The sequence below is a fragment of the Chinchilla lanigera genome, unplaced genomic scaffold (assembly GCF_000276665.1).
Source record: "Chinchilla lanigera isolate Chin_1 unplaced genomic scaffold, ChiLan1.0 scaffold00159, whole genome shotgun sequence".
Lineage (NCBI taxonomy): Eukaryota > Metazoa > Chordata > Mammalia > Rodentia > Chinchillidae > Chinchilla > Chinchilla lanigera.
In genome coordinates, this window is record NW_004955560.1 from 950,838 (window position 1) to 977,365 (window position 26,528).

At 40.4% G+C, this 26,528-nt stretch overlaps 1 protein-coding gene across 1 annotated transcript in view; it reads left to right on the forward strand.

The window, feature by feature from the left end:
- Nucleotides 1-26,528, forward strand: part of Dpy19l1 (dpy-19-like 1 (C. elegans)) — a 101,732-nt gene that overhangs the window by 55,031 nt on the left and 20,173 nt on the right. The window contains exons 9-15 of the mRNA XM_013509069.1: nt 4,871-4,970; nt 9,971-10,054; nt 20,182-20,268; nt 22,191-22,250; nt 22,812-22,892; nt 23,179-23,280; nt 25,225-25,296. Of these exons, the coding sequence (XP_013364523.1) occupies nt 4,871-4,970; nt 9,971-10,054; nt 20,182-20,268; nt 22,191-22,250; nt 22,812-22,892; nt 23,179-23,280; nt 25,225-25,296 (586 nt within the window). The remainder of the gene's footprint in view (nt 1-4,870; nt 4,971-9,970; nt 10,055-20,181; nt 20,269-22,190; nt 22,251-22,811; nt 22,893-23,178; nt 23,281-25,224; nt 25,297-26,528) is intronic.

The following is a 26,528-nucleotide window of genomic DNA, read 5'->3' on the forward strand; positions in this document are numbered from 1 at the left end:
AACTCCTGCTGCACATTCAGAGCTAGATTAGGCTCTCCTGTGTTCCAGTGGCCTCAGTTAGCGATTTCACAGCTGTAGCCCTCCAGGGTGGGGCACAGAACAGTCCACTTCTGCTGATGCAGCTGAGCTGCAACACGCGTGGCCTTGCTCTAGAGAGAAAACTAAGCAAAGCGTGATAAAATCTGAAGCTGTCTCAGACCAAGAATTCCCGCAGGGCTCTGCTGTGGGGGGAAGGTCCTTGTGGGTCTCTCATGCTGAGCCATTGGGCACCCCCCGTTGGGTCTCAGCAGGCCTGGGGCTCCCAGTCTCTCATGTGTTATCTGCAGAGGGACTTTTCTGGGTGCAGAGGGTAGTGGGTTTCACACTGTGAGCTTTTTAAGGTCCACAGATTGCAGCCTTACTGCATCCCCTGCGTCCTTTCCTCTTAGGGTTTAATGCCTCTGTAGCACCTGCAAACACAGGGCATGTCTATGGATCTGTCACCTCTGCCCTGCCTTTGGCTCCTAGGGCCTGTGAGGGTGTCCACTTGGCAGATGGCCCTGGAAGGAGCAGTGTGGGCAGAGCTGCCTTCCACCTGGAGGGAGGGTGCTCGCTGGGGTGCTGACCTAGTGCATCTGCTGCTTTCCACCAGCCTGGGCCTGGGCAGATGGTCCTCACTTCTCTGCTGCTGGACCCTACCCTCCACCTTCAGCACTGCAGGGGTAGAGGCCTGCAGTCACATCCCCTCCCTGCTGCTTTGTCGAGTATTTAAATGTTGATTAATTTTTTGTTTCTGTTTCTGTTAGTATATGCTTGCAATACGTAATGTTCACACTTCCTTCAGGAAATGAGTGCATGTGTTTAACGTATTTCCTTCTTTTCCCCTTCTCCACTCCTTGCTACTCCCTCCATCTCTAGATCTCCTTCTCATTTACAAAAGATCTATTTCCCTGTTTCTCATTATTATTTATATTTTGAGTTTCTCATGTAAGAGAAACCATGTGATGCTGTGTGTCTGATTTATTTCACTTAATATTATGGTCTCAAGGTGCATCCATTTTGCTACAAATGACTTGTTTATCCTTCTTTATGGCAGAGTACTACTCCATTGTGTATAAATACCACTCTTTCTTTATCTGTTCATCTGTGGATAGACATAGAGGCTGCTTCCAAGATTTAACTACTATGAATTATTCTGCTATAAACCTGGATACGCATGTGTTACTGTATATGATGACTTTAACTCTTATGGGAAGATGCCTAGAAGCACAAAACCTGGGTCAAATGGAATTTCTAGTTTTAATTTTTAGAGGAATCTCCATACTGATTTCCATAGTGGTTGTGCTAGTTTACATTCCCACCAACAAGGCAGGAGGCTTCCTTTTTCCCTGTATTCTCACCAGCATTTGTAGTTGTTTGATTTCTTGATGATTGCCCTTATTTCTGGAGTAAGGTGGAATCTTGGTATTTTTTTAATTTGCATTTCTTTAATGCCCAGAAATGTTGAACATTTTTTCTCTGTTCATTTCAGCTGCCTATTTTTTGATTGGGTCTTTTATTTGGGGTGTCTGATTTTTTCAGTTCTTTGTAAATTCTAGATACTAGTTCTCTGTCTGAGAACTAAATTCTAGATACTAGTTCTCTGTCTGAGGCGTAGCTGGCAAATTTTTCCCATTCTGCAGGTTGTCTCTTCAGCTCTCCGGTTGTTTCCTCTGCTGTACGGAAGCTTTTTGATGTGATATGATCCCATTTGTTGGTTTGATGCTATTGATTGTGCAGCTGGGATTCTACTGCTTTTAAAATGCTTTATTACTCCAGCCACTTGGATAGTCTGGATTCATCTCCCTTTCTGTTGACCTGGTGATTAGTACCTGGACATGCATCTGCAGCCCTGTTCCTCTGGCAGGAATTCCTGCCTTTACCTGCCCCAGAAGTCAGGATGAAGTCCATAGAGGCTGCTGTTCTCGCTTCCATTGTAGGGCTACTTCGATTGCTGTTTGCCTCCATCAGGGGCTTTTTGCTGCTGGTTTCTCACAAGTGTTCTCCAGGTACTTCTACTGCAAACTGTTTATTTTTTTTTTTACCCTCCCCCTCAAAATTGTTCTCATCTTCTTTTTTGTTTGTTTTTCTTCTTTATGGTACTGAGGATGGAATGCAGGGTCTTTGAACTGAGCTACCTATTCAGTCCAAGTTTTTATTTTTTTTTTATTTTCAGACAGTATCTTACTAAGTCCCTAAGTTTCTGAGCTTGGGATCTGACTTGGGGTCCTTCTGCTGTAATGGCAAGCAGAGACACCTAAATGACCCCCAGGATTTGGAGGAAGATTTATTTACAGCAATGGGCACTGATTGGGATCATTCCCAGGATATCAGGCCCAGATCTCTGGGTTTTTATAGGATGCACAAGCAGGAGGTACAAAGGCAAGACAGAATAGTCTGGCAGTTCTTCTGGTTAGCTAGCAGGATGAGGTCATTGGTTACAAGGGTAGATTAATGATCCTCAGTTTATGAAGCTTGGTAATGATATATAGTCAGGCATCCTGCATGTTTGGTTATGGTCTTGTGGTTCCGGGATCAAGAAAGTTTAATTACAAAGCCATGAAAAGGAGCTAGGCTTTTTCAAAAGAGCAAAGTTTTAAAAAGAACAGTTTCTCTTGTACAATTTTTCCCTTTCAGTGTCTCAGCCTCCCACAGTGCTGGGATTACAGCAAGCCTGTTTCCACATGCAGCAGTGCATTGTTATTCTCGTTTGACCTCATCCACTTCACCGTCTCTGTCTTTTTTTGTTTTGTTTTGTTTTGTTTTTTTGTTTTGGTTTTGGTTTTTCTCCGGTACCGGGAACCGAACTCACGACCTTGCGCTTGCCAGGCAGGGGCTTTGCTGCTAAGCTAAATCCCCAGCCGCCCGCACCCCCCGTCTTTTGTGTTCCACTGAAAGCTTTAGGGGATGTTTGAGCTTACGGAGCTTCTTTCAGAGTCCTTGTGACTGTTTGTCCTGTTCCTAGCTGTGCAGCTTTCCCCACGCCTGCTTCCCTGCCATCCCCATAGGCACCTTTCTAGTTTGTTCCTGCATGGCCTGGCTCCCTCACCTCGTGTGGCACTGTGGTGGCTGGGGTGACTTACTGCGGGAAGCTTGCCCTGTGACAGTGGCGCTAAGGCCCCCTCACCTGTCTTTCTTCTGGTGGACCCCTCTCCTCTCTGAAGCTCATCTCTATCTTCTGAGGTTTGTCTTTATCACAGGCTCCTCTTCTGTGGAAGAGTAGCCCTTTCCTTGAGTTGTTGATTTTTTCCTGCCCAGAAAATTCTAGGTATTAAGATGTGGCAGGGAGTGGCCTGGGGGCCTGGAAGCCCCTGTGTTGATGTGGCCACAGTATGAGGGCACTGCTGTTGAAGAGGGAAAGAAACCGTTCCTTGGGACCAGGATCATTTATGAAGCAGCAGCTATTTCATTTCAGCAAACTGGCTTTGTCTTGTTTTGACTTGCAAGTGTTTTTGAGATATGGCTTTAGGTGAATCCCCAGACACCAGCACAGTCTTAGCTCTTTCTTGTCCTATTGTTGGTGCCTGTGTTTCCATTTTTCTTGCTGTCGGTCCCTGCTGTATTCCTGGCATGCTCACCAGGTGGATCCCTCTCTCCCTCCAGTCCTTCCATGGCTCAGTGCGGTTAGTACTCACATCTACTGCAAGGTCTTTGTTAATGATGAAACAAAATCATGTTTAGTATTCAGAAGCAGTAGAGAGGTGCTTTCCTCTTGACAGACTTCAAACTTTATCATTATGACCTGTAAGAAATAAGAAATAAATTTTACAATATGGCTACTTGCTTGCATACATGTATCCAGAAAAGCACATACCTAACAGGGAAGTTTCTGAGGATAGAACCCTTTGTCATACACATTCTATTGCTTCATTAAAGAAGGCTGTGTTTCACCTAGTTCATTTATTTTATAATTCATTAATAACTTCCCAGGAGTTTAACACGTTTCTGCTCACTTGAACCACTGGTGGTACATGCGTGACCTTTCCATTGGGTCACATGAGATGGTCATGCACCTGCGGCCCCACTGTGAAGGTTACAGAATGCTTGGCTCTGCTTCACATAACAGGGAGAGGGTGGTCCTTTGTGGAAGGGATACTGGAGTAAGAGAGAAGCATTTCCCAGGTGCTCAGGCCACGTGGGTAACCCGCAGGATGATCCCTTACATCCCTCCATGCTGCCTGCCTGACCTCCTAGGGTGTTAACATGGACACTGCACTTCTGAAAAGATGCAGGTGTTTGGGGGCTTTGGCTGGCTCATGGACTGAGTAGCCGTCTCACCTCACATGGTCATGATACCTCTAAAGCCAGCTATGGAGTGGGCCCTGCCTGAACTTCCACCTGTCCCACCTGTCCCCCCTGTCCTGTCAGTCCCACCAGGACGAGGCCAACCTTCATTCTACGGCCCCCAGGTCTCCCCTAGCTGCCTGCCTGCGGGTGTGAAGTGCTATAGAACTTACCTGCATGTTTCTTAGTGCTTAGAACCCCCCACTTCCTGTCATGTTTTGGTAAACCTCATCGTTCCAACTAGTCAGTCTACTGAATCGTTTAAATGTGTCTCATTATGAATTCATCAAAATTCAATTTTTAAAAAATTCAGTGATTGTATTGACATGTTGTCCTTCTTGTCCCTGTGAGGGCAGGAAGTTTTTACAGTGAAAGCGGGTGTTTACTTTTCACAGGAAAATGTTGTTGCTGAGTGTTGGGAGGTGTAACTTCTAATCCACTGGTGGTTCAGTTTATATTCAGTGTATGTTATAACCTGAGTCTGTTTGATATCCTGATTTGCAGCAGTTTAGAGCCAGGCCAGTCTGTTTGTGGATAAATTTATTGATATTTATTTTATTTTTTCAAGGGCTACAAAACTTTACAGAGGAAGCCTAATTGCACTCTGCATTTCCAATGTATTCTTCATGCTTCCATGGCAGTTTGCTCAGTTTGTACTGCTTACCCAGGTGAGGTGATCATATTTTTTTTTTTTTTTTTTGGTTTTTCTCCGGCACCAGGAACCGGTCTCACGACCTTGCGCTTGCCAGGCAGGTGCTTTGCCGCTGAGCTAAATCCCCAGCCCTGAGGTGATCATATTTTAAAACTGGTTTCAGCTTAGTATGTTTAACCTTGTGAAATCATTCATACAAAATTATAACTGAGTTGTTATTTGATTTAAGCCTAAAACTTTTCTAGTTAATGTTTTTAAAGGGTTCAATGTAAGAGATAAATAAGGGATTTATTTATGAATATGGGTTATTAGTAGAATGCATTTGCTAGACTAATATTTGTAAGAGTACTCCTCTTTATTACTTAGCATTTGTCATCATGCTTAAAAAGGGGTCAATACTATAACTTCAACTGTTTCCCTTAAGTAAGATGTAGGATTTCTCATAAGCATACATGTTTGTCTCATGACTGGTGCCTACTGCCTCACATGTAGGATAAACCTGCACAGGATAACAGGGTAAACACCTAATGAGTTCTGGTGTTACAGGCTCATTGCCACCAGCCTGCATGTATCCGCCATGCTTGTGTGAGCTCTTGCCTCTCAGCCAATAGAGGAATGCAGAGGAAGGCAGCCTGCAGGGACAGGGACCACACTGTGCTCATCTCCCCTCCCTGCTGTTGTTGTTTGTGTTCTTTTATGCTGGCCATGTCGATACAAAGCAATTGACTAGTTGCTTTTTCTAGAAAAGAAGGAAATTGCTTCTAATCACTGACTTCAGGATGATGTTTTGAAAGTAATTTCCCCCTTTTCTGCTTGTGATGCATAGTTAACACACCGCTGTGGGGAGTCGGTACCTGCGCTTACTACACCTTGACCCAGTTCCTCGCACTTCCCCTTGCACCCTCCCGTCTCCTCATCTCCCGACCCTCTCCCCATCTCCTCACGCTCCACCTCCCAGTTTCCTATTGTTTATTTTTTATTTTGCTTCTTAAATGATTTATTCTTTGGGCTTCTCATACAAAAGAAGTTGCAATATTTAACCTTCTGTGTCTGATTTATTTTACTTAGCATGATGAATTGCTTTTTAATATTCTTTGGAATGTGTTGCTTTAGAAAAGAAGTCAGGCCTGGATTTGAGTCCTAACTGTTCATTAGCTTCTCTACTTGGACAGAAAACTTAGCCGTTCTTAGTTCTAGCTTTCTCATTTCTGAAGTAGGGAAAGGAAGAGAACCTGCTTTGTAGAATCAGATGCGGTGACTTGTGTAAGACCCTTAGCACAGCACCCGGTACTTGGCCAATGTCAGTCAGGTTACTGGCTATCTTTGTTTTTTAGAAGGTGGCTTAACTTGTACTTCTTACCTTTTAGAGTCCTTTGTCTTCTTAGTTTGATGATGTCTTAAGTCCATTTCTGTTTTAAATTGACCTCAAATTCTCTATGATTCTGCCTTTATGTGTGGTATATTGTTTAGCCCCTAGAGTGGAAAGGGGTCTTTCCTTTGCTTCCAGTGCAGGAGATAGCCTGAGCTTTGCTTTGTTTTGAGGTTGTTTCGTGCTGCTCTGTGAGACTCATGTTGCCAACAACACACCCACCCCGCTCCGCACACACACACACACACACACACACACACACAGTTACTGTGTTACTGTGTCCTTTGATCACCCCAAGCAGTGCAGTTCTCCCCATGGCTGATGGATGAAGGACCTGAAGGGACAGCTTGTGAATTTTCTTACTAATGGTAAAATTGCTATTGTACTTGGATATAGGAAACCAGATAAAAGGAGTTTAAGTTGTTGCTGAAGTATCTGTCTGTTGTGCAGTGTGCCAGTGCTCTATTCCTATAGTAGGGGAGGCAGAGAGTTTGGTCTGAGTGACTTTCTTTGTAAACAAGGCTGGAGAGGCGCTGTCTGCATGCTGCTAGCTTATAAGAGATACAGTATCACCATTTCATCAGTTGATCCATCCAAATCTTTCCAGTACTCGCAGGGTTCTTAAAAAATAACATATTGTTTTCCCCAAATGGGAAGGAAAATTAAAAATGTCTTCATAGTGAAAGTGGCCCTTCTATTTTGAAATTTGCTTAATTTGACTATAACTAATGCTTGAATAGTTACACTAATGAAAGAGAAGGTTAATGGAGATACTTGCAGATAGTAACTATGTAGCAGAAATTAATTTTTACACAAATATGCATTGCCTAATTATTTTTGAGTTTAATTTACCTTCCTGTCTTAGAGTCTTTTCTCTTGTTACTGAGACAAAATACCCAACACTCAAAGTTAAAGGGGGAGAAGTTTATTTAGCTCCTAGTTTGTAGAGGTTTCAGTCCATACTTGGCTGGCTGCAAGACAGGGCAGCATGGCAGACAGGCATCACGGAGGAAAACAGGTGGTGGTGGGCAGAAGGTAGCAAAAGAACCAAGGAAGGGATAGGACAAGCCTTTTTATGTTGTATCCAGGCTACTGGGATTAGGGAGGTGCCAAAGCAATCAGTGGACTGATTTAGTAATCACCCACCCTTAATCTTAGCACCCTTGCTCCTAGCATTGCACACTCGAAATCCACCCACCTCTGAAAAAGCCCCACCTATGATTGCATGAGGCTTTGGGTGGATATCTAGACACAAACCAGAACATTCTGAGCCTGGCCACCCAAAGACTCCAGAACGTCCCTTTATTTAAAAGATATTTAGTCCATCTCCGAGAGTTGCCAAAGTCCTAATAGTTTCAACATTGCTGAAAAGTCCAAGTCCAAATTCTCCTTTAAGATTTAAGGCAAACTCTTAGCTTTGAGCCCCTATACAAAGGAAAACAAGTTCAACACTTCCAGCATTCAATGGTACAAGATAGACATTACTGCTCCAAAGGGTACAAGTAGAGGAATACAAAGGAATGGGACGAAAGCAAATCCAAAATCCAGCAGGGCACACAGTAAGTCCTGTAGTTCCATGTATAGCATCTAAGGCAATCCATAGCAAAATGTGAACTACAAAGGGCTTGGGTGACGTCATTCCTATGCACTTCCAGTGGTAGCTCCCAAGGCTTCTCTCTTTGGCCAGCTCTGCTCCCTCCTTGCGGTTTTCCTCAGACGATCCACATTCTTGGCCTCTCCAAGCTTCTGGGGGTCTCCACTGCACCTTGGGGTTCACACTCAGAGTTTCAAACACTACTCTGTCAGGGGCATACTACCTGTCTTCCCAGGCCTTCTTCTGAAGTCTGGGTAGAAACCTTTGTGACCCTACAACTCTCGTGTTCTCTATGCACCTAAAACCAGTACTGCATGAATGATGCCGAGGTCTGCTGCAAGCTGGAGCAGTGCCAGGCTTCCTTCTCTCTTGGCTGTAGGGCTTGAGTGTCTATGAACTAAATCCTGAGGAACAACTTCCCTAGGCGCCACCATTCTGAAACTGGTGCTCTGGGTTTCTCTTCTCAAACCAAAGTCTTTCACCTTTGCAACTATGAGGCTATAAAGGCTGGAGTGCTGGTGGTTCTTGTGTTGTCTTCAGGCCATCTTTTCTGTTGTCTTTCTCTAAAATACTTGGCTTTTTCTTGTTAGTCTTTTCAGTGACCAATGTCTGCTACAACTTTACTGGAGCTTCCTTTCTGGCCAAACTCACAGTGTTTTGAATCATTCTGCTGGGTTCTTTGCTCTTGATTCTCAACATAAAATTAGCTAAAATCCCCCAACAGTAGCCATGCCACTGCCTCAACATTAGACTGCCTGGCAATTTCTTCTGCAAGATTAATCTTAGTTTTAGGTCTTAATCTTAGTTTTAGGCAAGTCGCCAGACATGAGAAAAATGTAGACAAACTTTCTGCCAAGCCATAACATACATGTTCTGGGGTCCAACAGCCAGTACAGTCCTTCTTACCAGCAGAAACATCCCAACTCTGGTCTTTTACCAGCAGCATTTCTGTCAACCTTCTGGTCTTCTGAGCTCTGACCAGAATCTCCCAGTCAGAACAGCATAAGGCATTCCAGCTCTACTTTTTCATCGGGCATCTCTGTATTTTTCCAAACTGTTCCCACAAGCCAGTCCCAAAGGTTTCTGAACCAAATGGTTAGGTACAGTCACAGCAAGGACTCTATTTCTTTGATACCAAATTCTGTCTTAGTTCCTTTTTTCTTTTGTTACTGAGACAGAGTACCCAGTAGTCAAAGTTAAAGGAGGAAAGGTTTATTTAGCTCATAGCTTATAGAGGTTTCAGCCCATAATTGGCTGGTTCTAAGGCAGGGTGGCAAGGCAGAGGGGCATCTCAGAGGACAAACAGTTCATGGCAGGTAGAAAGTAGCAAAACAAGCAAGCAAGGGACAAGACAAGCCTCTTTCTGTCCCTTATATTGTATCCAGACTACCAGGATTAGGGCAGTGCCAAACCAATGGACTAACTTTTTTTTTTTTTTTTTTTTTTTTGGTTTTTCTCCGGTACCAGGAACCGAACTCATGACCTTGTGCTTGCCAGGCAGGCGCTTTGCCGCTGAGCTAAATCCCCAGCCCTCCAATGGACTAACTTAATAATCACCTACTCTTAATCCTTGGACCCTGAGTCCTAGCATTGTACCATGAATCACACACTCAAAATCCAGCCACCTCTGCAAAAGCCCCACTTATGACTCCACGAGGCTTTGGGAGGACTTCTAGACACCAGCCATAACACTTCTCCAGTTATGTATTAGTAGTCATATTGTAATTACATTTTCATTTATTTATTGGACTGTGTACTTTTAATTGTACATGTTGACCACAGAGTCAACCTGATACTAAAGTGAATTGTTTTAGTTAATCCACAAAGCAGATGATTCCCATGGTTACTTGAGATAGGGTGTACAGGAGAAGAAAATCAACCAGGATTTGCTATCTTGTTGTACTGTTCAATACTAAATTGATAGAAAGGACACTAAAGAGCTTCCTTTCTTTATGAATATAAATCAGTTTGAAACAACAAAATCTTTTTCTTTACAGGTGTTCATCTTAAGTATATGATTTTATTTTTAACTTAATTTCTTTCTAAATTTCAGGTTGCCTCCTTATTTGCAGTGTATGTTGTGGGGTACATCGATGTCTGTAAATTGCGAAAGATCATTTACATACACATGGTAATGGTTTGTTCATCATTTGTTTACCTTTTAGTTTGACCTTAAAATGAACTATTACGTGATTTGCCCTTTGTTGAAACTAGCTGTGACGTAATTTTATAGCCATGACAAGAGCCATTCAAGTCTTGTGACACCAGCAGTGGGCCACCCAGAAGATTTTAATTTGACTCAAGTTATCTGATTGAGGTTGTGCCAAACCTTTTTATATATTAGAGTTGAGAAATGAATGAGATGGAAGTAGGGGACTGTGTGACCCTCTATGTCCAGCTGTTAGATAAAGTGGGGTGTCACCCACAGGGACCTGCTGTCCGAGCCCAGGACTCCAGTGCCTGGGGTATAGCAGTCAGCACTCAGTGGGGAAGGAGGGAAGTCAGTGTGAACCGTGCAGTTTGTATGGCCTATTGGGAAGTGATAAGAATTATAAGACAACAAAGAAGAAAGACAAACCAGGGTGCGAGATGGAGGTGTGGGATGAGGTGGTCCTGCAGGTTGCTTTGGGAAGCACCGAGTGGATGGGGGCAGGGAGGAGCCAGTGGATGAGGCAGAGGAGTGTTCCAGGTGGTGGAGCTGGAGTTGGGCCCCCAGGCTGCTGGCCGGTTGATACTAGTGAATGACTAGTATGTAAAGAGACCTGTGCTTTCTCCAGCATTAGTTTAACACACACACACACATATACACATATGTATATATATATGTATATACATGTGTGTGTGTGTGTGTATATATACTTAAGATTTTCTTCTGATCATTTTTATTATGTCATCATTGCTTTTTATTCTATAATAATTGCTACATGTGTACAACATTTAAGCGTAGGGAAGTTATGACACATTTAGATAATAAACAGCATAAGCTCTTTTCCCTCCAAAGAAAAGCAGAGCTTTGTCCTGACTGTGAAGTCATGTGTGCCCTAAACGTAACCTGGAGGCGATCACTGTCCTGACTCTGAAATGCCATTGACCTGCTTTTCTTCCTAACTCCACTGTGCATGTGTCCCTGTAGTGGCACACATGTTTATTATCATATATTAACATAGTCTTTAAGGTTTGCACAAATGGTGTCCTTTTATGAGACAAGTTTTTTGAGGCTTATATTCAATTGGAGTTGAGATAGTTTCACTGCTTTATATTTAATGCTGTATGCATAAATTTAGCACATTTTGTTTTCCATTTCCTTGTGAAAGGACTCTTGGGCTCTTCCCTCTTTGCTTCCTTACCTCTTTTTTACTCATAAGTAATGCTGTATACTCTACACATCTCTCCTGGGCATGTCTGTGAAGAGTTTCCCAGTGTACATTTAGTAATGGACTTGCTGGGGGTAAATTATGTCCATGTTCGACTTCATAAATACAAAATTATTTGTTTTGAAATGATTGGGCTACTTCAAAAAGCAGTGTGCAACAGCTATGTTATTCTGCATATTTTTAAAAATTTTGTCAATCTGGTTGGTATAAAACAGTTTTTTATGACCTTAGTTTACATTTTCTCTGCTTCTCAGTAAAGTCAAGCATATTTTGGTATGTTTATAGACCTTTTGTGCTTTGGGTTTTCTTGTGATAGTCCTTAAGTCTTTTACCAACTTTTTTCAACTATGCAAGAGAATTTTTTAAATAAATTTGATATTTTCTTTTTTTCTAATAATTTTTATGTTGCTGTGTTACTGTTTTTGTTCTCTAGTGTACATAGACAATGGCATTTAAGTGTCGGGAAGTTGTAGCACAGTTACAAATACCACGAGCTGCCCTCCAGACGAAAAGGAGAGAAAGTGACGTCTGCTCTGTTGGGAGCAGGGAGCCCGTCACCTTCATTTTTCTGTTGCTGCTCAGATTGCTCCAAATTTGCCCCTCTGTTCAGGCTGCCTTCTCTGTCCTTTCAGCTTGACCATGTGCTTTGTACACTTTAAAAGAGAAATTAGTGAGTGTTCATTTTCATGAAAGGCTTTCTGCATCTACTTAGATCTATCTTTCCCTCTTTATTACTGTATGAATGAACATAGATCGATTTTCTCACACTAAAAAGACCTGCTTTTCTGGGCTAAACACAATTTTTATATATTGCTGGACTCAGTTTCCTAATGTTTCTCTAGGATTTTTATGTCTCTTTTGGTGACTGGGTTAGACAATCATTTAAAAACATACTTGGCTTATTTTTCTTTTCCCAAACTGGCTAGTGCAGTTTTTGTTTTTTCAGTTTACAGCAAAAACAGAACAAATATTAAACATTCAGAGTTGGATAGTCACATGGTCATATAGGCAGTTACAGTTGGGGACTGACTTAAAGAGTTATAAAGGACTAAACTTGCATAGCTTTTCATCTGTAGCAGAACCTGTCTTGGATAAGCGATGACTGCTTTCCGATACAGTTTAGCAGCTATTCTCACTCCGTTATCAGTTTGCAAAGTCCTAAATGCTTATTATTACATAAAAATACAAAATTAACTCAAAAATACTTAATTTTTTATTTTTTACTGTGGTACCATAGATGTAGCAGAGTTTTACATCTTAGGCCTGTGTTAAGTATTCAGTGCAGCAGTTTAAATCTCAGTGTATTGTTCTGAGAGCATTACCATCATTGATCTCCAGACTTTTCTCTTCAAATCCTGAAACTCTACCCACAAACAGCTACTTCTCCCATGTCCCCTGCTCCTGGGAACCACCATTCTACTTCCTGTCACACTGTGCCTCCCTTACTCTGTTTATCGGTTATGCAAGTAGAGTGATAGAGGATTTGTGTTTTTGGGACTGGTTGATTTCAGTTAGTATAATGTTCCCAGGTTTCTTCCATGTTGAAAAATGTATCAGCCCTGCATTCATTTTCATGGATAAATGATATTCCACTGGAGGTATACATCATATTTGGTTTATCCATTCACCTGTCTATGGACACTGGGTGCCTTCCGAGTCTTATGCTGCTATGAACATGATTCTCAGATATTTCTTTGAGACCTTCGTTTCTGTTCTTTTGGGTATATGCCCAGAGTGCAGTGGCTGGATTGACCATGCTGCAATCTATTTTTAGTTGTCTGAGGGACCATGATCCTGTTTGCTGTTTTCCATTCCCACCAACAGTGCACATGAGTTCTGACATCGCCATGTCATCTTCAGCATTTATTTCCTTTTGCTTTTCATTATGGGCATCCTGATGGCTACAAAGTGTTACCTCATTGTGGTTTTTGTTTATTTATAATTAAGAAAACTACTTCGTAGAGCCGTTTTAGGTTTCTAGCAAAATTAAGCAGAAGGTCCAGCTTTCATATTTCCAGCCCATTCATTTCTAATCTTTCCAGAAGTTGATGGCCATGGTTTTTGAAGCTGAGGGACCTGCAGTGACACACCCTGATCACTCACAGTCTGCAGTATGCCTGGGCATCCATCCTGGGTGTTCTGTATTCTGTGCATTTTGTTTTACTTTTTTTTTTTTTATTTTAAAAATAAAAGGAGGAAAACATTAACAGACAGACAACCTTTTACAAAACAGCAAAAGAACAGTACAGACAATACAGAGTTACAAACAAAGTGGTAGGAAATTAACAATGCTTGTTGTATTACATATTGATATCTTCAAAGTGGTTTCTCAGGAAAACAGATAGAGACACGCATTTTTGACAACTATGTGAGGGCGTGCACCCAGCGATGTAAAATCACAGAGTCATTTTACACCCATGGAAACTCGGTCCTCCCTGCTTCCCCTACTCCTTGGAAACTCAGATGTCTTTGTTGTTTTCACAATTTGGCCTTTTCTAAAAGTGTCACATCTTTAGAATCACACAGTATGTAGCCTTTTCAGATTGGCTGCTCTTACTTAGTGAAATGCAGTTAAGTTTCCTGCAAGTCCTCGCATAGCTTGATAGCTTGTTTTAGCTCTAAAAACATTTTGAGGGTGAGGCGGTATCAGTTTATCTGTTCACTGAGGGAGAAAGGACCTTTCAGTCAGTTCTGAGTTTTGGCAGTGATGAATCCTCTGTTGTAAACATTTGCCTGCAGGCTCTCATGTAGACATAGGCTTTAACGTCACTGGGCTAAATACCAAGGAGTGTGATTGTTGGATCGCACTGTGAGTGTGTATAGTTTTTACGAAATTGCCAAACTGCCTTCCAGAGGGCCGGGCCATTTTCATGCCCTGCGGCAATGAGCCATGGTTGTTGCTCCCCATCCAGACCATGGTGACTCTTGGTCCTCGGTCCTGTTCTGGTCAATGTGATCTCAGAAGCTTCTTTGGCATCTGTGTGACTTGTGTGGTACCACGTCCGCTAAGGGCTTTTGCCATTTTCCATTTGCTAATTGTTGGTTTCTATGAATTCTCTGTGTACTTTGGATATCAGTCCTTTATCAGACATGCCATTTGCCGACACTCCATGGCCTGCCTTGTTTTCTTTTGACCTGGTCTTGCTCAAAGCAAGAGGTTATAATTTCTTGCAGGCCAGCCCCTCAGTTGTTTGTTTTGCAGGCTGTGCTTCCTGTGGTGTCTCTTAGAGTCTGGGCCATACCTACGGCCATCTGTGTTCCCCTGACGTTAACTCCTGAGAGTGTACAGTGCTGTGGTAGACATTTAGACCCGAGGTCCACGTCCAGGTAGTTTCTGCGAAGGCCAGAAGTGTGTGTCTAGATTGATTTTTGTGGTGTGTGGATGCCCACTTGTCCCAGCACTATTTGTCAAAAGGCTATTTTTGCTCCATGTCATTACCTTTGTTCCTTGATCAAGGATCAGTTGACTCTACCTATATAGGTCAGTTTCTGCACTTTGTTTTTCGTTTTATTGATCTGATTGTCTGCTTTCTCAGCAGTTCCACACCACTTAGTTTTATAGTAAGCCTTAAAGTCAAGTAGTATCAGGCTCCTGACTTCCTCCTGCTTCAGTACTGAGTTGGCGCTTCTGGTTCTTTTGCATCCCCAGGTAGATTTTGGGGTCACTGTGTCCATATTCACAAAGTGACTTGCTGGGACAGTGCCTGGGGTTGCAGGGAATCTGCAGATGCAGAACAGACACACTTTTTTTTTTCTGGTACTGGGAATCAAACTCACAACCTCGCGCTTGCCAGGCAGGCACTGTGCCACTGAGCTAAATCCCCAGCCCCCGACGCCTTGATTGTACATCTTCTTATCCATCATGGACTTCACTTTGTCCTTGTTTGGGGTCTTTCATCAGTGTTTTGTAGTTTTCTTCACACTGCTGTCATACATATTTTGTTAGATTTATCCATACTGTATCTTTTTCTGGTGCTAATTGTGAATGGCAGTATTATTAATTTCAAATTCCTCCTCATTCATTTTTGGTAGATGAGAAAGCAGTTGACTCGCACAGTAACCTGCATTCTGCAGCCTTGCTCCAATTCCTTATTTGTTACAGGGGATTTTTGCTGGTTCTTCTGAATATTTTTTGTGAATAATCATATCACCCCTGAAAGTTTTATTTCTTCCATTCCAATCTTTATACCTTTTATTTCCCTTTCTTAGCAAGTTTTCCCTTTCTAACAATCAGAGGCTGTAGGAAGCAAGTTTGGTAGTATTAATTATAGAATTGGAGACCCCTCATTCCCATATGAAATGAAATTAGCTTGTTTGAACATTTCTATTAGCTGGCCATAAATCAAAACTATCTACTCAGGGACCTGTGCTTTGTAAGCCTCTGGGACGATTCTGAGAGGTAGTAGAGGGAGGCAACCTGTTTGCCTTTTCCAGCTCTCGGGAGCAAAGCTTTGTTTCTCAGCTAGGATCACACTGTCTGTAGGTGTGTCGTGAACATTCTTTATCAGCTAATGAAATTTCCTTCTTTTCCTACTTTTTGAGAGTTTATCCTGAGTGTTATCATGAGTCGGTTTTGGATTGTTTTCAGATAACCTTCCTGCATCTGTTGATACGATCATATGCCTTTTCTTTAGTCTTGCATTAATTGCTTTTTAAATGTTAAACCACCCTCAGATACCAGGGATAATTCTTACTTGGTTGAAGCATGTGATTCTTTTTACTACTCTTTGTTTGATTTCCCAATGTTTTGTGATTGTTTTTGCATTTGTGTTCTTGAGAGATACTAGCCTGTAGTTTTCTGTTGTTGTTGTCCTCATGTTGTCTGGTATAGTGCTAGGGTAATGTTGGCCTCACAGGTGAGCTAGAAAGTATTTCTCTGATTCCATTTTCCAGAGGTGATTGTTGGAAGTTGGCATAATTTCTTCCCTAGACAAGAGTGTTCTAGCGCTTTAGTCCCTTTCCCCTTCCCCTCCAGAGGCCCAAAGGGATTTTCCTCTGATACTTATTGTGAGGAGCTTGTAGAACTCTTGGAGACAAAGTTCACAAAAATCTAGACATCTCTCTATGCCTAGTTTACTGTATTTTTAACTTTCAGAGTGGTCCATATTGAACTTGCAGCAGTTACCCATCACAGGTATTCCTACTCTTTCAGGGGTGTGTGTGTGTGTGTGTGTGTGCGCGCGCGCGCGCGCGCGTGCACGTGCCTGCATGCCTGTTGGAGGCATACTGGGGATTGAACCCAGGGCCTTCACACTGTGCTGCATCCTAAACCCTTTTTATTTTTTATTTTGAGATAGGGTCTTAGTAAATTGCTGAGTTTCCCATGGTGGGCACAAACCTGTGATCCTCCTGCCTCAGCTTCCCAGGGTGCCACTGTACCCAGCCAGGTTGGCTTATTCTTGTGCTGGTTCCCATAGGGGTTCTGTTCATGGGTTTCTGCTCTAGTAAGTTGCAAATCTGTGTCCAGATGACTGTCCTTTTGGGGCAGCAGTTTGCTCTGTGACTGCTTTTCTTTGTCAGAGGCAAGAAAAGATGCTAGTTTGTCAGTTCATTCAGTTTTTTCCTTGATAGGACCTGATGGCAACTTTTATGATCATTATACACAGGACCTCCAGTGTGGTTTTAATTTACCTTTTCCTATGATTACTTGTGTTGAGCACCTTTCTATGTGCTTCTTGGCAATTTATATATCATCTTTGGAGAAGAGTCTTTTCTAGCTACTAATTTTTTAATAAGGTTATACTTGCATTGAGTATAGGAGTTCTGTATCTATTCTGGTTGCTAATCCCTTACCAGATAACACGATTTACAGATGTGTTCTCTCAGCATTTTATAGTGTGCAGTCTTCTAATCCATGAATTTAGCTTTCTTTCTATTATTTATGTCTTAGTTTCTTCGAGCAATGCTTTGTAGCTTCCTTTGCACAAACCTTATAAATCTTTGATTAATTATGGTGTATTTTATTCTTTTTGATGCTACTGTTAAAATAAATTATTTTCTTAAATTCCTATTTAGGTAATTTATTGTTAGTGTAAAGAAATTCAGTTTTTGGGTGTTGATTTTGTATCCTGATACTTTGCTAAACTTCCAAGTGTTTTTGGGTATAACTTTTGAGGTTTTTTTCCCATATAAAATAACATTATTTCTGATCAGAAGTCATTTTGCTTATTCCTTTCTAATTTGGATTTTTTTGTTTGTTTCTTCCTCTTCCCTAATTTGGCAAATTATCAGTGTACAGAATCGACATATTTTAAAACAAACAAGCATCTAAACCAAGTCTTTGATACTCTCTAACAAAATCAATTTCCTTCAAAACATTTCCTCTCTTATTTAATGACAAACTTAGCCTTCTAGTAGTTAGTCATAAGTTTTAGCACTTATGACCATGAAATTAGCACTTACTGTCATGAAACTTTGAGAATTTGTTTAGTTTATCCTTTAGCACCCTCAGTGCTGAAGTTCCTAAAACACCCCCCCACACACACATTCTGTGGCTGAGCTGCGGGTGTGTCCAGAGCACCTCCGCTGCCTCCAGCACTGTTAGGATCCTGGCGTGCAGCAAAAGCTGCAAAATGCTGCAAAATGCTGCTGAAGGAAATCAAGAAGACAAACTCTGTAACACTGACTTTTCAGGTTTGAGCTCTTTTGTCTGTCACAAGCCTCTTCCTTCAGGGTAGAACCTTCCCGCCACCCTGGAACTTCTTCCTCCTTCCTCAGACCTTTTGTTCTTTTGTCCAGGTTCAAAACATAGGGCGCTTTGCATCAGAAAACTCCAGCTGGTGCTGTAGATTCAAATGGAAATCATATTGTAATTTTGTAAACAAAGCCAGAGTAAAGGTATTTTTTCACACTGAATGATTCTGTAATATTTATCTCATTTTTCCTTTGGTTAACCATAAAAACCATATTTCAACAGTGAGATAATTTCAGGATTCTTTTCAACAAGTTAATACGTAGTTTACTAATTTCAGCCTGAAACACATGTTGGAACTTTTTGTTTGTTTTGGGCTTTTTTTTTTTTTTTTTTTTTTGGTTTTTTGAGACAGGGTCTCACTATGTGATTCAGGCTGATCCTGAACTGACTATGTAGCCTAGGCTTTCCTTAAACGCACAGGGTCAGCCTCCAAGTAATGGGACTACAGGCACTACCATCACACCCAACCTAAAACTTTTTTTAATACTAATTTACATTTTTTTTGCAATACCTTTCACATTGTTTTGACTGTTTTGGGGTCATGAACCCATTTATTCAAGGTAGTGTCATCTTCATTTTTGCAAAAATTGGGAGGAAAACTTTTAGGATTAGTCTTAAATTTTAGCACCTATGGCCAAAAACTATTGTCATAAAATGTAGAAAATTTAATTACTTACCTACTTAATAAGTATGTAGCAATAGAATATGCTAAAAGTAAAAGTAAAAGTCCTTCTAGAAATACATGAATATTCTGCCCTAGGGATTCTGTTACAGTTCATCACATAAAGAAGTTTTTAAAAATATCAACAATATGTTCATTTCCTTTGATGCTCCATTTAATAAGTTACATCTATTTCTAAGTTTTAAGACCTTAGTCAAGTAAAAATAGAGATTTCATTGAAATTTAAAATATGTACATATTCCTAAAACCAAAATCTAGCATCACACAAAATGATAAATCAATAGGACCATTCCATTAGTGCCAAGATCATGATAGATATGCCGATTGCCACTCTCATTATTGCAGAAATATCAGCTAATACAATTGACTGAAAAATGAGCGCTTCAAAAATAGGAAGAAGATAAAAAAGTATCATCATTTGCAGGTAGTATGATTTTGAATACCTGAGAAATCCAAATTAATAAAAGAACAACTAGAAACAGTGAAAGATAATATTCATTGATGTATATTTAATAAAACTTCTATATACAAATAATCAGTTAGAAGTATGACAAAAGATTTCCTGACACAACAGTGACAGATGATATACTTTAGAATAAACAAGAAGTATACAGGATCTGTCTGAGGAAAACCTTATACCCACTACTCTATATAAGACAAAAAATGACAGCAATATACATTGCTTTGGGCCTAAAACTTCAGTGTTGGGATATAACAGTTCAGATAATGTACATTTTCAAATACATAATTTTAATAAAAATACCAGCTTTTGAAACTTAGGCTCATTCTAAAAGTCATATGGAAATTGATATATTGATGAAAGATAAAGCTTCTAAAAGAAAACATGAATTTTTTAAAGAATTGTTAAATTGTGGAGATAAATCCTGAAGACCTTAAGGAAATGAATGATAAATTTAACTAACATAAAAATTTATGATGGTACAAAAATATCACAAAGATAAAAACTAAACTGGGAAAAATATTTGCTGTATGTTTGCTTGATAAGAGCGGTGTCTGTAATATGTGACATGCTCTCATAGGATGCACATGTAAGGATGTTGTTCTTAACAGGAAAAACAAAACAACAGACCTAAAAAGAACTTAAATGTCGAACAGTACCCAGAGAACTAGTTAAATAAATCATGGTACATCAGTAAAATAGAATACAGTATTTTTCTCGGTTCTTAGACTGGGATTGGTTTGGATTCATATGGAAAGCTCTCTGAAACATATTAAGAGCAGAAGCAAGAAACAGCATAGCTTATGTATAGGTTCCCGTTTATGACCTTAAACTAAAATACAAACAAAAATTTGCATCTGTCGCTTCCTGGGAGGACACACAGGAAGCTATCCCTAAGGGTCTCTCTGGGGGCATAACGTGACAGACAAGAGTGTGCCGTTTTCATTACGTGTCATGTTTATTGTAGGCATTTTATCATTGTGTGATTCCTACAATCAGTGTTTCGCTTTTTGTTTTACATGTATAAACGATATTTTTTCTTGTATTTTTGCAGATTTCTCTTGCACTGTGTTTTGTTCTGATGTTTGGGAACTCAATGCTATTGACATCTTATTATGCTTCCTCTTTGGTAACTATTTGGGTAAGTGTCACTTGAGAACAGGGCCGATTGGAGTCTGGTGGAATCCATTTCTCTGTCCCTAGCCTGGAATTCACGAGGGTGTTCCCCAGACACAGCCACGTGTGTGTGATGGGATAGTTAGGTGCTCACTCCAAAGCAGGGAGAAGGAAAAGCCCACAGTGGGAAGCTTCCATTGGGAAGCACAGCACTTCACCCTGCAGCACATCTGCCCTTTCTCTTCCCACAGTCTTCTCTTTCCTGCATTTTGGTCAGAAAGCTATATTTTCCTTTCCCTTTGTCACTATCCAGCTAAATACAAAAGTCATGTCTATCCAAGATGGTTTTGCCTTTTTTCCTCCAGTCATTCCTATCTAAAGTCTGCGGGCCCATTTCTTATACTGTCTTAGTTAGAAGATATTGTACTTTTTTTCTTTTTTCTTTTTTGAGACAGGGCTTTGCATTATAGTCCAGTTTGGCTTTGAACTCACTATGTAGTGCAGGCTGACTTTGAACTCCTGCCTCAGCCGCCTGAGTGGTGGGATTATAGACTTGTGCCACCACATCTGGCTGTATTGTACTTTTTGAGTCATTTAAGTTGCTGGGATCATTTTTGGCTTTCTTGATTTCTCAAGCTCATTTAAAAAAAATGTAGCCTCCTATTTTTCCCCCTTTTTACAAATAATGATTATTCAAATCCCCAGTTCCCAAAAATGTGCTTTTTCCCAGTCTGAGTCACTACCCTTGTCACGTGTGTGATGTGAGTAGATTTAACCCCAGAAATGCACCCTTAGCGTGTAGGGAAGATGCGTTTTCCACAACAACAAAAATCATCAGTGGAGTTGCTGTGCTTTGTTTAGTGTTTAAACTCAGGGGTTTTGTAGTGAGGAAATGTGACAGTGTACTCAGGCCTGTATTCACATGGATACAGTGGCAGTACTAGCACTGCTTGTTATGACATGGCTATGTGCTTGTGTATGGGAAGCCATTGGACTGGAAGAGCGCATGTGAAGGAGATCTGAGTATATTTTGGAAGAAATTTCTCTGATTTCAGTTCATAGGTGCAGGATGTCAGGTACTGCACTAGGTGCTAGGCTACAAGGTTGTCTTACGCATGAAGTAAGCATGTATATGCATACTTCCTATATTTTGGTGTGTAAAACGCATGGTCCCAAGGATTATAGAATATAGTGTGCTTATGCATGTTCCCTTCACACATACTTAACTGTAATGCATCATTTCAAAACCTGAATTGTACCATATTGTGTTCTCAAATTTTCAGAAAACTTCTTTAAATTAATTCCTAATTAATTTGGGTTCAAAGTATTTGCGTCTTGATCTCCAGATATATTTTTGCTAAGCTTGAGGTGGGTTTAGCTCCCCAAAGATAATATAGTTTGGGAGTCTATGTACCAGGAAAGATTTCAGATGTGATAGAGGAGTATTTAATTGATCCATTCATTTTTTTAATTTTTATTTTTTTATTGCCACATGTTTCTGGTACATAATGATTATGTTTTCTGTGGAGAGTTGGTACATGTACATAACACATCTCAATTATTTTTTTTTTCCGCCCTTCCCTCCATCTCTTGGTTTATCCTAAGAGTTAGTAACTCTTAGCTTAAGGAAAATTTTATGCCTGTATGGCTACTCTCTAAAATTATGACATTAATGTACCTCTTGGTTTGTAGACAAATCTGATCTGTAAATTTGTATATGGTGATTCTCTGTTCAATTTTACCAAGTCATTAACTGACCTAATCTTCCTTTGGGTAAAATAAGGCTATTTTTTTCTTAAGTCATTGACAATGGACATGAGCATGTCATGATACTATGTGGGAAGTCAGTAGACTGCTGGCTTTTAGACTCTTGAAGGTGTAATATTTAGAGTAATTGTTATTTGGGTTTGTAAGTATAAGTATTAACCATAGTTTTTTTCTGTTCAGGGTGTGCTGGCAATGAAACCACATTTTCTGAAAATAAATGTATCTGAACTTAGTTTATGGGTAAGAATCAATCTATTTCAATGCCTACATCTTTTCTTTGTAAAATACATAATTGATTTGTGTTTTTTACTTATTTTTCCGTTTTTATGCAGGGGATCTAACAGTTTTATAACATATAAAGACTCAGTTTTTATGTGCCAGATTGTCCCTTTCAGGAAGCAAGTTAAGATTAATCAGAGACAAGCAGTTACAGAATCCTGCCTTTGTTTATTTTATTACTCTTATATTTCTTCTAAGAAACAAGCACATGTATAAGAGACTGTTAGGAGAGTTTAACTGCAATTCCTGTATAAATCGCCAAAAAAACATGTTAGTTTTACTACTAAGATTATATAAATGTTTTTGGTTATAGCCTTTGGTTTTGGAGCAACATTATTTTATATTGAAATGCATTTTTTTATCATATTCTCATAATGATATATATTTCAAATGAGGTGAAAATATTTTTTTCTTTAGAGGTATATTTATTTGATATGTGATTAAAGCATTTACTTTTTTTCTTCATAGGCTATACAGTTTGAAGCCTCAAAGTTAGTTTTTATGTTTCATTTTCTTCTGTAGGTTCTCCAGGGGTGCTTTTGGTTATTTGGAACTATTGTACTCAAGTCTTTGACCTCCAGACTCTTCGGCATTGCCGATGATGTAAGTGCATTTTTACGTAAGCATGAGTTACCAGGGTAGTACAGTAGGTGGGGACAACTGGAGGTAGGAATCTTTGGTCCCCAAGAGAATGGGAGATGGGGTGCTGTTGGAGCTGTCACTTGCCAGCAAATGACTGGCACCTGTGAGGTGGGAAGCTTCAGCACAGTCCTCCACAGAACACAGTCCCAGATTGTCACAGCGAAATCTTCCTAAAGTCATTAGGAATAAGTTGCATTACTACAGTATTTGGTTTAATACAATGGTTTCTCATTTTCTTTACTACCAGGCTCATATCGGCAACTTACTAACATCAAAATTCTTCAGTTACAAAGATTTTGATACTTTACTGTATACCTGTGCAGCGGAGTTTGACTTTATGGAAAAGGAGGTAAGGGGTGACTTCCAGCTCTGTGCCCCGAGGTTTTGGTTCATTCATTGTGCATGAAGGGTGCCCTGTTATGTCAGATTTTGTATGTGCTGATATCTCAGCTGGAAGGAAGATCTGGCAGCTTAAAGATGCTTTTATTTACATTAGTGCAGCTCCCTGAAATACACGGCTTCTTTTCATTTCGATAATTTTTAAATACACACTCAGACCAGCCACCCTTTCTGGACGTGTAAATACAGAAGCATTTCCAGTCGCCTCACTTCAGAGGTAGTGTTAATTTAGCCCAGCACAGGCCTCTACGTTCCCATTCATTTTCTGGTTCTTTGAATGAGCTCATTACTTTTAAGTATCATTGAGCACAAGCATTTCATTCCAAGATTTCTCTTTCTAAAACTTTATTCAGCTGTGCAGAAGGAAATCAGAGAGTAGCTTAGTGGACTGTGAGACAGAAGTCTGCAGTGTTGCTTAATGGTCTTGAACCATTGGCTTGTATTTATTGTGTTACAGTAAACCAGTTTCTGGTAACACAATACCAGTAGATGTTGTGGAGATGAAGTGAGGTAACTCAGAAAAGGGCTTTGATATTTTAAATAGAATATTGTTTTGTAGTTCTTTATGAGCTGTTCTGGTTCTGCAGACATGTATGTTTCTGGCTTTTAAACACCATCCATTCGGTGGCACCGATTCATTATATTTTATTATCGTTCAGTGCTGCATGTGTGTGACATTAAACTTCCGACAGCCCTCATCCATTGCCTGTACTCCTCCTGCGTTCGCTCTGTGCCACTACCCAGAGTTGCAGGTGTTCTGCAGGTGTCCTGCTTGCCCTAGTTGCCTCTTAGTGTTCCATTGTTGCATTTAACATTTTGACATACAATGCCTGGCGATGCCTGGAAGAGGATCGTGTAGGACATTGAAATGTATGTTCATGAGCGTTCAAGACTCCTTCAAGGCAGTGGTAGTAGTGACAACAGAAATGGAGAGGAGACAACAGTGGGGAATGCAGATGGGATGGAAGTCCCTTAGCTTTATTGCGGACATCATGCATGCCCCTGCAGCCTGAGGGGATTGTCATCTCTGTATGAAAAGCATTGTTTATGGAGGCTCAGTGTGACAGCTCTTTCCATGTGCCCCTCCCAGCTCAGGTGTCTGACTGCAGGGATCATGCTGTCAGGAGTGCTCAGTGCAGGGAGTGTTGCCTTTTATGGTGCATCCACACTGGAAGTAAGGGACAGATTTAATGGGATGTCCCTACCATGACATGTATTGATGTGCAAGGAAGCATGCGATGTGCATGGGAGGGGATACAGTAGTGTGATCTGATTTGTCTGTAGTTGGCACATGTGACGTATAAGAGAGCAAGGTTTAACAGTGGTTTAGGTTGGGAATCTAGGAGACAAGATCGCAGTATGTAGGGCTTTGTTGTTAAAAACAATACCATTCACTAAAAATGTAAAAATGTCTGTTCTCTTCATGAATATTTGTCCTTATTTTTTTTTTTTGTAGTAGTAGTAGTAGTTGTGTGTGTGTGTGTGTGTGTGTGTGTGATGGCTTGTGATGTTTACTCCTTAGGAAATGTGTGTATAGGGAAGCTTACCCATTTTAACACTTTTTACTTACCTCACATGGTAGGAAGTCAGACAATAGACCAGTAGCCTGCAGAAAGTGGAGAGATTACTCTTTGGTCACCTTTCACATTCACTCACAAGTGTCTGGGAGCTGCATTTTTAGTGTTTTCTATTCAACACTTGGGTGAAATTTGTTTATGGAAATGCACATTCATTTTTATGATGGGAGACAGTGGGTAAATGGGACCCTTAATGCCTGAATATTTCATTTTTCTCTACTTACATTTGAGAAATTCACCTGTTTATTATTTGAAATGAAATTGTGTTTGGTTAAATAATGTTTTCCTCTAAAAAAAAGCATTTCTCTGAATTTCAGACCCCCCTGAGGTATACAAAGACACTGTTGCTTCCTGTTGTTCTTGTAGTATTTATTGCAATTGTCAGAAAGGTACGTCTGTCACTTAAGGGCTTTCTCTAATAATAAAACATTTTCTTGTTTTTATATAGCAGTCACATATTCTTAGTGACATGATAGTTTGTTAAAGTGTTTTGTGTTGATGTATTGAAACATATTCTGTATTTTCTTAGAGATGTCTTTGATGAATATTCACAACAAGCCTTAGACAATTCTGTTATCTTCCAGCATAAATAGACAGAGGAAAGGGATGATTCCAGTTTTGACGGCTGTATATTTTGAAAATCACGATCAGAGACCTAGATGTAACTTTGTTTTGACTATTTATTACTGACTTGCTTTTAATTGTTATGTAATAGTTTCCTAAAACATTTAATATATGCCTTTCTAAATGTGCAGTGTACAATAACTCCTAAATTGTGTTTATTATTAGCCACAAAGAAAAGTAGGAATTAATAATGTGTCGATGAGCTAGACAACATGTATAGGTCCCCAAGTTAGTTTTGACTATGCAATTCTAAGCCCAGATGTCAGTCAGAGAGGCCTGAGAACAAAAGCAAGTGTGACATTCTGGTCTTTTAAGTTTGTGGACAGCTTAAAGCAGCTTAAAAGCACACTTGAGAACAAAATAAAATACAATTTAAATTGTATTTTATTTATTAAAACAAAATAAAACAGAACAAATGCAAGTGTGACATTCTGGTCTTTTAAGTTTGTGGACAGCTTAAAAGCAGCTGTCTTAAGTAAATATATTAAGCTTAATCAGTGATTGGAAAAGAGGGTATAAAAGCTTTCAAGTCGGTAGTTCGTGGTTGATGTGGCTACAGCACACATGTCCTGTATTTGAAGCACGCTCAGTACTGCCATCACTGTCCACATTACGCATCTGCATGGTGTTTTGTCCTCCCTGGGAACGTGCTCACATGCATGCTGCTGCTGGCTACCAGCAGCCCTGTGGAGGGGACAGAGACTGTCGCCCCATTTTGCAGGTGAGGTTTGGAAGGTCAGGTCAGGGCAGCAAATGTAGGCCCCGTGGAGACGATGATGTGCAGCTCTGTGTACGGCAGCACTTTTCAATTGCAGGCAGTTAGTGGTCAGTTCCCAGGGGTGCTGCGCTCTGTGCCCACTTGACGCTTCTGTATTCCTGGGAGGAATTTGTACCTAGCAGATACTCAAAAAGTACTAGATTCCAGCCATCCAGAATATTCACAAGATAGCAGCCTGGATGAAAAACATGGTGGAAACTGTTAAATAAGATTAAAGAA